Source organism: Myxocyprinus asiaticus, chromosome 23 (genome assembly GCF_019703515.2).
Source record: "Myxocyprinus asiaticus isolate MX2 ecotype Aquarium Trade chromosome 23, UBuf_Myxa_2, whole genome shotgun sequence".
In the NCBI taxonomy this organism is placed as follows: domain Eukaryota; kingdom Metazoa; phylum Chordata; class Actinopteri; order Cypriniformes; family Catostomidae; genus Myxocyprinus; species Myxocyprinus asiaticus.
In genome coordinates this window covers 27,603,917-27,616,809 of record NC_059366.1, presented here as the reverse complement: position 1 = coordinate 27,616,809, position 12,893 = coordinate 27,603,917, and the positions used below count along the sequence as shown (strand labels likewise).

Sequence of the window (12,893 nt, the reverse complement as noted above, 5' to 3'; positions counted from 1 at the left end):
GAGAGAGAGAGAGAGAGAGAGATCACAACTCAGCCAGTCGACCAAATTGAAAGCCTGCTGTCGCACTCCCAGCGCACTGAAGCGGCCACAAGTTCAGCACCGCACTGAGGTGGACAGCATGCTTACGGACAGACGAAAAGCAGCACAGTCTCTTCCATAGAGACAGAGGTTCCACCCAGTTCATACTCAACGGATGCATCTCTGTCCTCAAAGGGGACAGCATGGGCAGAACGCTAGTCTCAAGCATTCGATCATAACAAGGAGTATATCGGAAAAGTGCCAACGAAGGATTTTAGCGGACTGTCTGCGATTTGTTTCATAGCCCAGGACTTCGATAATTTGCTCAGGAGAATGGAAAAGCCCATCCAGCCTCAGCTGCAGTCAACCATGTCCAAGAGCGCAGAAGGTCCGTCAGAGGACCTCTCCAAACTTCCGGATGAGGAGCTTCTGAAATGGAGCAAGGAGGAGCTGGTGCGCTGGCTGCGCAGAGCCGAAGCCGAGAAGATGAGTGTTATAGTGGACCACAGCAATCTCATCCGAGAGGTGAACCGCAGGCTTCAGCAGCACCTGAACGAGATACGGGGTCTGAAGGTAAGACGAGCCTGTTTAACCGTTTCAGGGTGCATTATTAGCCATGCCATTTAGTGGTTATTTACTAGATTTCCGAAAATATTTGGCCTCCTAAATAAAAACTAAACAAAACACATTGCTATTTAATGTCTAACTAGCTAGTTGTCATTTCCGAAATGTGAAGAATTTCGAGTCATGTGTCTTTTAAATAGCTACAAATAATAATAATAATAATACACATTTTTTATTATCTTAAGTATCCAATCCAAAAGGGAGATATAATTTATGAGATGCCATTGTACTTTTCCAAATTCATGAGGTGCATGATTGGAAGGTTTACATGAATTCCTCAAAAAATTTTTAAACTTAATTTAATTGTAATTCACTTCGTTAATATGGAGACGTGTACAGTATATATTTTTTTAATTGTATGTTTTGTCTGAAAGGCTGCTGCTCAGAAGCAGTACACAATACTAAAATAGCTGTGTGTGTACTCTGTGCACTCTGTCCTCCACTGCACTGCATTGTTGCCAGCGTTTGCTTAACTTCACTTTCATCTGTTTCTTTAGCCTTGCTTACACATCAGTGTTGAGTCATAGATTTTATTGTTCCAGGAGGTGAATCAGAAGCTCCAGGAGGACAACCAGGAGCTAAGAGATCTCTGCTGCTTTCTGGATGATGATCGGCAAAAAGGGAAGAAGGTGTTGAGGGAGTGGCAGCACTTGGGCCATTACAGTGCAGGGATCATGCGTAAGGAAGTGACGTTGTTCCTGCAGAAGCTGAAAGAGCTAGAACAGAAGCAGGAGGAAGTGGTGAGGGAGAACCTAGAACTGAGAGAGCTGTGCTTCATGCTGGATGAGGAGAAGGGCTTATCCACTGGTGGGCCATCAGGTACCGGGGGACCAGCCGGCTGCAGGAATTCAATTGATAGCCAGAGCAGCCTGTCTCATGCCAGCGGACCTGGGCCTGGACTACTAAGGGATGTGGGTGATGGAAGCAGTACCTCCAGCGCGGGCAGCACCGACAGCCCTGACCATCTCCCACATAAACAGCAGCTGTTGGGTGGCCCAGCTGGAGGCAGTCCTGACAGCCTACTTAAGCCAGGCTCAGGGGAGGAGGCACCAGGTCCTGAGCATGCAGGCCGCAGACACAGCACCAGCCCAGAGTACGCTGCGCATACCTTTCCCCAGGTGTGCCGGTCTCGCTGCGGGTCCTTCTCCAGTCCAGAGCATAAGTGTCTGCGGGGGCTCAGTCCAGAGAAACTCTTCAAAAGTCTGTCCAGAGGAAGTCCAGAGCAGTTCTCGAAACACTTGCTGGTGTCCTCTCAGCCGGCTGGCAGCCCTGACCTTTTCCAGAAGCACAGGGGGAGCATGGGTAGCGTGTGTGGGAGTCCAGAGCCGAAACAGATTCTATCAGGGACACCAGAGCACCTACAAAAGGGCCGCATTATATCTGGGAGCCCTGAGATGTTAAGGCATCAGTACAGTGCCAGTCATGAGCATGTCAAGATTGGTAGTCCGGGCTGGGAGGTGGCACAGAAGAGGCCAGGTGGAGAGGAGATGTCACCTCATCACCGGAGCATCTATAACGGTATGAACGGTGGGTCTGACTGGAGCCTGCTGTAGCACCCACAGTGACATACATGGAGATCCATTTGAATACACCACATGCAGAGGGGATGGTCATCCTTCATCATGGAGGGCATTATTTCCAGAAAAGCCCCATTCCCAGCCAATTCAGCCAGCCATGTTATGCATTTAGTTTAGTTTTTCTTTGCTCAGTTCAGGAGAGGCATTGAGAAGATAGAGCAGGGGCTTTATTGTCTGACTAGAGCAGAACATCTCATCGCTGGTAAAGGTCCTTGGTGTCCAGTCTTGGTCCTCTTGGGCCATGATTTTGCAGGCTTTAGCTGTTTCCTGTCAATCATGCCTCTGAACCTGTGCCTCCTAAGCCATTGTTTTATGCTCTGGAACCCAGATAAGGGAACACTGTAATCAATCAAAGACCAAAATGCTCAGAGGCCCATCGAAAGCCAGAAGACAGTGCTGCCCAGCAGGACCAGGAGTGGACACCATTGTATTTGCCATATGCACCCAGGTGAGTGGAGTGGCAAAGTATGAGTCAGCAGAGCTGGAATAAGAGCAGTGTTGAGACTCCTATTTATTTGTCATCCCTTTTCTTATGTTCTCAAAACTCCCTTTCCATTAGATTTCACAGTGATCTGCTTGTAATGTATGCAAATAGCACTGTGAGTGGCTGTTGTATATCATGTGGTTCAGCTGAATGCCGCAACACATAAATGCTCTTGAATTACACAAACACCCACCCACACATAATCTCATACAACTATTTGTACATTATGCAGCACTCAAAAATTAGCCTCATACTTACACCTGCATACGCTTAGTAGAATTATCATAAACAACCCAACAAAAGCAAACACACACACACACACACACACACACACACACACACACACACACACACATGTTGGTGCAGCTATCATTATGAGGACTCTCCATAGACATAATGATTTTTATACTGTACAAACTATAATTTCTATCCCCTAACCCTAACCCTACCCCTAAACCTAACCCTCACAAAAAACTTTCTGCATTTTTACATTTTCAATAAAACATCATTTAGTATGTTTTTTAAGTGATTTAAATTATGGGGACACTAGAAATGTCATAAACCACATTTATAGCATAACACCCTTGTAATTACCAGTTTGTAACCTAAAAAAAAGTCCTCATAAACCACTTAAACCTGCCCACACACACACACACACACACACACATACACACACCACAAAATGCTGGCACAGATCACAACAGGGTCTTGTCACTATATACATTATTATAGTATCACTTTGATCTTGCTTGCTTTTTCTGAAGGATTTGTCTTGGTGTTGAAGTTTTATGTGTTGTGTGCCAATTGTGAAGTATGATTCTCTGGAAACCATTGCAACCATCTCTTTTAGACTGGCAAATTTAACAATGTAAGAATGAATAGGATCTAATGTAGCCTCATACTAACCTTTGCTAGTTTATACTCTCAGAAAAATTGCACTTTACTACTTTACTGTGATACTTTCAAAGAAAACACCCTGCCACTTTATTGTATGAATTTACAGTAGAATAGCAGTTTGATTTGAATAGATTGTTAATAGCACTGATAGTTGAAAATGGCTGATCAAAAAAGGCTGCAGTGAACATTATTGGAGGACAAACCATGAGAATAAGAATATGTGCAGAACAAAGAGGAAGAAAATCAGGCTCTCCTCCTGATGCATAACGTTTTCTACAGCTAAAATCTGCAAATGATTTCTTTGAGGTGAAAAGTGCTGAGCTGTGAGGCTTGCCAGGGCCGTGGGATACCTGTACATTCTGAAGCTGTGTGCTGTTTACCTTATGCTGCGTTTAATAGGAAAATAACAGCTGCTAATTAATACCTGAGTTTACTGACAAAAAAAAAAAAAAAAAAAAAAAAAAAAACGGATGCTTTGAAAAGAGAAATCCACAACTTGAGAACTGTTATTCTGGTTTGTATGTGAAATTCTGAAATAGATTGGTATGTTGGAGTTGTTAAAGTATCTTTCCTGGTGGATAGAGTTGAGTTAGAAGTTGAGTTTGCCTTTTCTTGGATGAAATGAAAATGTATTCACCCTCATATTGTTCTAAATACATATGTTGTTAGATGATAATAGATGGTTCTCCTAAAATTCTTAGGAGAAATCAAAATGGACACAAATGAAACAACTGTTTACATACAGTCAAAAGTATAGTGCTACAGCATACAATTAATATACTGTATATAGCAAAGCCTAGGTCAAGATTTGATCTTGGACCAATTTAATGAGAAATGTTTTCAGTCCATAATGCAATCTGTATCTTTTATTGCAGACTAATACATTGTTGAGATCTCTTCTGAAACTCAGATGCATGTGTGATTATTGGGGTCTTTTTGTCAGGAAAAACATCTGAGAAGCAGGAGAATTCTGGAAAAGTTCTCCTTTGTTCTCCATTTAATCTTACTGCTGTCTAGGAGAATCAACTGAAATATTTACTTTCCTCTCTGAGTGCACAAAAGCCTTGTGTGCAAGCTTGGTACAAGACAGCCTGTACTGAGATCAATCTTGCTGCTCCTTCACGTCTTTTGACATCACCAGCAAACGAACACAGAATAAGCTATTGTTCTCTCTTTCTCTCGGAATCATTTGCTGTGCTTGAGACACACATTCTGCATTTCCTCTTGTGTTTTTACATTATCTCTTCAGACCAAAGCTCTCTCTCCTGTTTCTCCACTGATACTCTGATTTGGTGCATTTTTACTTCTCTATCTGTTCTCAGTTTTCTCCAAGATTTTACCGAATTTACGTTTCAGTAGCGACTCATAATCCTCAGGATCTAATTATCCAGAAATACATATATATTTTTATAATATTTATTGGTTAATCAAACAGAAAAGGATTTTTAGACTGCCTTCTTCTCATGCAACTGTGTTCTTTACCAAAACCACATGTTCTTATTCTGAGTAGGGAATTACAGTTTACCCAGTTGGTCACGGCCAGCCAGCCTGGATTATCCCTTAAGAAGGTTTTACAGTCAGATTTAACTTTTTCTCCTCCCTTCCTGGGATGTGTCCTGTGGCCCTGTGATTTTTCTGATCCAGCCCCTCTTTAGTCCATTTGCGACAGCCTTATACATAAGTTCAGAGTGGGAGAGGTCCCAAAAGAGGAATATTCAGTTATGTGTATGTGGTTGATAAATGCGAAGACTTCTTAAAACTGACTGTTTGATCTCTGTTCCAACCACTTTAGTACTGTCCAAACCCAGAGCTCAGGGACTTAGCTTGTGGGGTGAAAGGTGGTAATAATTCTAGGGGCCCACAGGTCCAGAAGGGCCCTACAACAGATTCTAAACAGTATGTTTAATAGGAAAGGGGCCCAGAGCAATATACAGTCAGGGGGCTCAGAATACCTTGCTATGGCCCTGCCAGAGCTACATAAAACTCTGCCACTCTGTTTTCACATTTACCAAGGAAATGTTCAACTCCTTATATGCAAAACCTAGTTTATCATTCTGTAAAGAGTTGTGAGGAGCAGAAATCACAGAATGTTATTTCCCTCCGGCCACATTCTAATTTGTTTTGGATTAGTTTTTGATTTGACATAAAAAAGCTACAGTATATCAGTAACGTAATAGCTGCAAGGAATCTGATTTAAGAGTTCAAAGAGAAGCAAGTGAGAAAGTTTTTAAGTGAGCTGTGAAAGTTTTTTTATAAGTGATTTACTTTTAAACATGCCTAAATTGATCAACTTTGAACTTAAAAAGGTCATGACATTGAGGTTCACTTCTAATATTTGTAAAATGTTTTTTTGAAAAACATGATAATTTTCCACCCTCATTCTGATCCTCTGTCAGAAATGCTCGGTTTTGGTGCTGCTTCTCCTTTAAGTGTTGACAGTAAATGCCCACTGTTATGATTGGCTGTCTGTTTTTGAATGACCTGCTCTCTCCTTGTCATCTCACTGATCACAACTACTTGGCAGGGCTACGGAAGTGATAAGGAAAAGTAGACGTTGATGTGTTGTTGTGGAGGCAGCCAGATGCAAATATATACCACAGTGTGACATCACAATGTGGAGGAAGAAGAAAATTCATCGTTTTGGCATCTTGGTTTTAACAAATGCTCTTTTCACAGTGAAGAGTAAGTTTTGAGTTCTGAAACCACTTATATGTCAAAAGATTAAGGAAATTTTTATTCTTCATGTCATGACCCCTTTCATGGAAAGTATTTGGTATTAACACTGAGAGGAATGTTGTGGGTTCAATACAAGTTACGCTCAATCGACAGAATTTGTGGCATAAATGTTGATTACCACAAAAATAATTTAGATTTGTCCTTTGTTTATTTAAAAAAACAAAAAAATAAAAATAAATAAAATGTGGTTACAGTAAGGCACTTGCAATGGAAGTGAATGGAACCAGTCCATAAACATTCACAATTGTTTTTAAAGTATAGCCACAAAACATAAACATTATATGTGCTATCATGATTGAGGTCTATAAAGTTGCTTTCTAACCCTTATCTAAGAAAGTTATATCCAATATTACAACTTTGTTTTGATGACAATTTAACATCAGTAAACCCTGTAATATGGTACTGTATATGCTGTAACGCTGGTAAATCCCTGATTGAGTCCATTTTTATTTATTTATTTTGTGTGTTAAGCAAACTTTTGCCAGAAATGCTGTCAATTAAGCTTAACTTTGAACCTGGAATTTTTTTTTTTTTATATATATGTGAAAGCAATGCAGCAGCATACAATTTGACAGTTAATTGATACAGTAAATAATGTCTGATAAGAATCCCTGATAGCACATGTATATTACCAAGATGTCTTTTTGATGTATGTTTACATCTGTAAGACATATTTTTTAGGTTGTTTGCTCATCAGCAATACATCTATAAAACGTTTCCTCTCAGATGTCAGTAAGACATTTAGCAGATGTCTTTGAGACGTTTATGATTTAGGATGTTTGTAAACCTGATCTTTTAAAGATGTTTAGCAGATGTTAATTAGAATGCAATGCTTTCCAGATTAAACTCTCTTAAACAGACATCTCAGAGATGTACTGTATGTGTGCTATCTAGCAGCCATGATTGCCTTTTTATAAACATACTTTGATTATAAACATTACCTTTTGTTCAGATATTTTGAGTTGAGGAAAAGTTGTGAAGGTTCAGATTGTTTTCTGTGCGCTTTCTACTCATACTTCATTTCTTTGTAATTAGTTGCAATTTGTTGCACTGTAATTGCAGTGCATTATGAAAATACAATTGTAGCAGACGTACTGTTGTTACATGTAGTTTTTTATCATACAGAACAAGCATTCTGTTACGAGACCATAATCCTTTTTGTGCTTTCATTCTACCTGCTGCAGCATCACCACCAAAGCCCTTGTCCATATACTCTCACTGTCCACTTCTCACAGCTTCCTATGCAATTGGGAGAGCCAACCATATGATCCACTCTCCCACAGAGGACACTACATTTGACCTTGAAAAACCTCTTCCTAAATATAGCTCTATAACCTACAGCTGTCTTGTAAATCTGCTTCATAGGGGAACTCTATCAGAGTTCTTCTCAGAGCCCGATGGCAAATCATACTGTCTGTCAGTCAGACTGTCTGTCAATGTGTTGTGTAAATAATGAATAATATTGTAGCTCGGCTGCATTTGCATTGGTAATGTGACACCGAACAAGAACTTCTGACTGTTCACGCTTTGTTGGCTTTTGTCGTAGTTTCAGGCTAATGTGGCAGTACATAGTTGTGGCCCTTTGCAGTCATTTAATTTGGAATCTGAGCTACTCTGAGTTGAAACGGGGAATACATTTATAATTGCTTGCTTTGACGTTTAAGTGGAATTTAATTTCTCATTCTTTCATATCTCAAGAGATAAAAGGTCTGGTGGTGATTGGGGCTGGCATCAGATGGCTGTTTTTTGCTCTCATGCTGGGGAACTGGGGTTGTGTAACAGTTAGCACACATTTTTCAGAAGCCCCGTACTAAATTAAATCTATTCAGCTCTTTGTGACCTGGCTAATGACTGATATTGAATGCTCTGCTATAATTAATGACTGTCTGCTTGTTTTATGGTTTAATGAAAAATTTAAATCCTGCTAAGCTGTGTCCTAAACAGACAGCAACTTAGCCCCCCTGTGATTGGCGTGTGTGGTTGCTAATTCCATAATCTATTAGTTTTCATGCAGCCTTTGGCATGCAATAATTTCAGTGTGCTGTATGCAGTGTAGAAAATGAAGCTGATGAGAAGATTTCTAGGGCTAAATAGGTGTAGACATTCTGAGAAGTGGAGAGCTATGATGTTTATTGATCCCTCATTAGTGCACGAGTGAGCAATTGATTCAGGGTTTTTGCTACTGTATTGGAAGGATAAACTTTGAATTTAAGACATAGAGAATGGATTACGGGTCAACTGCTTGCCTGTATGTCTTACCCTAACAACTCAGTATGGACCTTAAGCCTTGTTTATACTTTTGCCTGGCACCGCAGTGCAACGCTCCACAAACTGCACCGCACCTCCCCAAATTCTAGAGGCGTTTATACTTGACACACTTGCCGTTGCAATATTCTATGAAACAACAAGGGGCAGTCGAGAGAAAATTTAATCTGAATCAACAGGAAGAGCAGTGAGAAGAAGTAGTTGGCCAGAAAAACAACAACAGTGGCATCCCACGTGCATTTGATTGTTTTGGATGGTGGATCATTATTTTCATTGATCTCTGTCAATTTTTTGTGCTTTTAAGCATTTAGTATTTATTTACCTTTGTAAAAATCTTTGTAATTAAAGCATCAAACTTCAGTCTGGTTTTGTTTTTATTCAATATCCAATACAAGGCACTGGACAAATACTTGTATTTATACCTTAAAATGCTTATAGGATATTTATTGACCTCAAGCATATAGATATGGTGCAATATGTAACATAAAATGCTTATTGTATATTACTTGATCTTATACTCCTATAAAATTATACAAGCATATAATGTGCTACAATATAAAACATTTTCACAAACTATACACAATAATTTAAAACTAAAGTGCAATGCTAGTCAATGCAACATTGAAGGTACCGCAGACACCGATACTATCAAACTTCAATCTGTTTATAAAATATCCTTTAAAATGCTTGCACCCATATATACTCTTGTAGAAATGCAAACTAAAACATGCAGTGCAGTGAGTGCCTTATTCATGAAACATTAGCAAAACATTTGTGTAAATATGTAAATGTATCTCATTAAACTGAATGGGGCAATTTATGCAAAAATGGTATTTAATAACGATTTAAACAAAAAGTGTGTTCTGCTTGGGTCATCAATAAGGTCAGTTGACTAAATTTTCATTAACCTGTTTTTTTTTATTTTTTATAATAAATGTTTCAAACTTCAGTCTAGTAGTATTTACTCTGAACACAATAAATGGCTCCTGAGAAATTATTGTATTTATTTTGTCCACGTTGGGAGTTACAGTTTTTGGATTTCACGATTGCACTGCACTTGGGTTCATCACACATCATTGTCTTCATCGTCTTTGTCATTGTCAGTGACAACGTTACAATGAGTACAGATTGATCAATAGATTTTACTGTTTTAAATGGATAGCTCACCCACAAGAGTTGGTCCAGTGGAAATTTTTGGAGGGATGCTTTTTTTTTTGTTTTGTTGGCTGAAGAAACAGCTCCAAGGTACACATCAGTACAACCCATTGAACAAATTCTACTTCTATCCCTTTCATCTTAATTTTTGTTGACAGCAAATTAAATATGGTGTCTAACCTGACTAATTTCTATCGAGTGTAATTTCGCTCCTTAATTTTAAACAGTTTCTGAATTGCAGTAAGGAATAACAATTGCGTGTGCAGTACATTTAATTGTAGTTCTTTTCTCTATAAATTTTCGGTTTGTAAAACCACGTTTGGCGTTAATGGTAAGCATAGCCAATGTTAGAGGAATCTTATATTCCTTTTTTTTTTTTTTTTTTTATCATAACAGGAGAAACTTATTCAGGTGCAGAGGAGGAGAAAGAATGAGGCCTCCAAAGTGTCCTTTAGACTGGCTGCTATGGCAAATTTTCTCTTTGTTCAGTCCCTCTGTGTTTACCAGTGCATTCTATGCACTCCTTGCAGTGAGATCTATAAGAAAAATATGCTACAATCTCACATTGAAATGAGTGTAACCACTGTAAACCACTTAATAATTGAATGCATGTTGATGTATTCTGTTTTGTAAAAGTGAGTTTAGTTACTTTTACTCATCAGTTTTAATATCCTGACAGTGACAGAGGCCTCTTTAAAAGACAGTCATTGTCTTTGCTGAATATGAATAATCTACTTTCTTTGCTACTGCAGCCAATATCTTACAGTAATAGTTTAATTCATTAAATGTCAGTGAAAATCATATACATTATTCATCTCAATTATGGCCCTTTATCTCTCCTATTCCTTGCAAGATATTCAAATGTGCCAATAAAAGCCTTTTGTTCCAAATTATACAGTACCTGGTGCCATCTCTACAATCTAGCCCCTGTACTGCCTAGAAGCATATAGAGATTATGTAAGTCATGCTGAGAGGGCCACAGCCAGCCTGCTCTTTATTCAGAAACCCTGTCCATCAACACTGCTGTCTTCAGGCATAAGGTAGAAACTATTGATTGCTACCATAAAGAGAGAAGGAACATGAGAGCGTGCAGTGGTCAGGGCACCCACAGGGCTTTTACCTAATCTATGGTCATGCACCTCCAAGAGCTCACAGCCTGCTCACAGACTGAGGGCCCTGATTCAACCCCCCATTATTCTGTTCTAAAGAAGTAGAAAAAAAGGAAGACAAAAAAAAAAAAAAAAAAAGAAGACAAAAAAAAAAAAGAAAAAAAGAAAAACAGGCACAAGGGAGAGGCTGTTAAGTTGATGGTCAGTGGTGTTATAAAGATCTTAAAATGGGTTCTGAGAAATTATCCTCTGGTAATTTACTCACATTTGAAATGCTGAGAAAATGGGATCCCTTTCGAGCAGAAATCAATGTCCAGTTAGTGTGAATGTGTTCATACATATCTTTATCATTCTCTGTTGACCTTTGGCATTGACAGAGGAGTGTATTAGTGGCTGGTGTTTGTGTGTAGGTTTGAAAACAAATGTTTATATATGCTTAAATATGTGGGCTCCACAGCTTATTCAAGGCCCCCTCCACAGGGCCCCCAGCCCTCTTATAGGACCCTTTTGCCATCCTGTTTCGAATGACATTTCTTGAGCCACTCTTTAACCCTATAATACCACACATATCATATTTGATACATGACTTTCTAAAGCCTCTACATCATCATCACTATGTGTATGAGATGTCTACTGTCTCCTGGTGAGAGTTTCCATGCTCTTCTGGAAGTAGAAGACCTTGTAATATAATTTCCAAAATGGCTACCTTCATATTTTGATGCACTCAACTTTTTTATGTGAAATCTTGCAGATTTTGATAAAGTAAAATTAACTATAGCGTTTAAATTATTACTGATATTTCAAAATTAGTATTTATTGAATTTGAGCAACATGTGCTTACAATTTCATTATTCTAAAGAAAAATAGGCTTAAACAGGTTTAAGAAATATAATTTTCTAAAAAATAATTTCATATGTTAAGCTTTACATGGTTAAACTTTTTCTTTGTATAAAAGGGCTGTTGAACAAAAACGTTTATTGTACCATTCATTGCTATGACTGCATGTTTGCCGTAAAAAAAAAAAAAAGGGTAAGGTGGTTGGAAAAAAGAAGATATTGATATTTTGTCTGAAAGTCTAAAATAGTTTTAACTGCTTGAAGTTAAACGTTTACAGGTCTTACAGTAAGAAAGTAAAAAGAGAGAAAGAAAGAAGGTAGCATCTTAAAACAGATTAAAGGGCTTGTGTTCTGACAGCTGAAGTTTGAAATCACAAACATTCAAAAACAGACTCATAGCTCATTTAAACTTTCTGTCAATGTAATGTAGTCTAGGGGATTTTGGCTTAAATGATGCCTTCACAGGGCTTTTTTTATGGGAGAATAATAATAGTAGCCAAGCTGTAGGGTTGTTCCAAACAGAATTTCCAATAAAATGATCAAATAACCACTATTTTTGAGCCCCATACCTTTCAGCCCATCAAAGCTCTAACAATGGAGGGTAAAGTCTTTGAAGGAAATAGGGTGTAGGGATGATCACTTCTGAATGGAACGTACCCCATCATTCAGATGAGTTAGAAAAGGTAGAGCAGCGTGAGCCAGAACTGCCTAAACTATTTGCCAAGTTTCACCAAACCCATGCGTAGATACTGTAGGAGTCTAAATTCATCAACATTTAAAGTGTTTCATGAAAATAAAATATTCCATTATGTATTATTCCCCTTTAAATATATGCATGTTTACACATTTATCACACATTTTGTTACATGCTTGTTTTTGTTTTTTTTCTATGCATAATTTTGAGTATAAGTTATGTTTAACAAACATTAAAATGGTTCTGTCTCTTTAAGAACAATGGCTGTTCAGCAAACGTGTTTTGGTTGAGCAGATTCTTTACCACATTCTTGCTGTAAATAACAGAACAGTTATTAAAAGACACTTAAATCAATGAAAATAGATTGTGTAGATCTCAACTTTAAAAGATAATTGGACGAGGGGGTCCGAAAAGAAAATTGACCCTGGAGTCCTAACTAGTCATAATCCGCCCCTGGGTGTGACTTAGGCCACTGTATGGGCAAGTCAGTGTTATGCA

General features: G+C 38.6%; 1 protein-coding gene across 2 annotated transcripts in view; it reads left to right on the top strand.

Moving 5' to 3' along the window:
• The first annotated feature begins 262 nt into the window (after positions 1-262).
• Positions 263-12,893, top strand: part of LOC127414348 (coiled-coil domain-containing protein 85A-like) — a 68,252-nt gene continuing 55,621 nt past the window's right edge. The window contains exons 1-2 of one of the 2 annotated variants that reach the window (XR_007892782.1): positions 263-591; positions 1,185-2,667. Coding sequence is in view for 1 of the 2 variants with exons in the window: in XM_051652310.1 (XP_051508270.1) it covers positions 352-591; positions 1,185-2,160 (1,216 nt within the window). In the remaining variant the exon portion in view is untranslated. The remainder of the gene's footprint in view (positions 592-1,184; positions 2,668-12,893) is intronic. The other variant, XM_051652310.1, reaches the window with a different exon arrangement.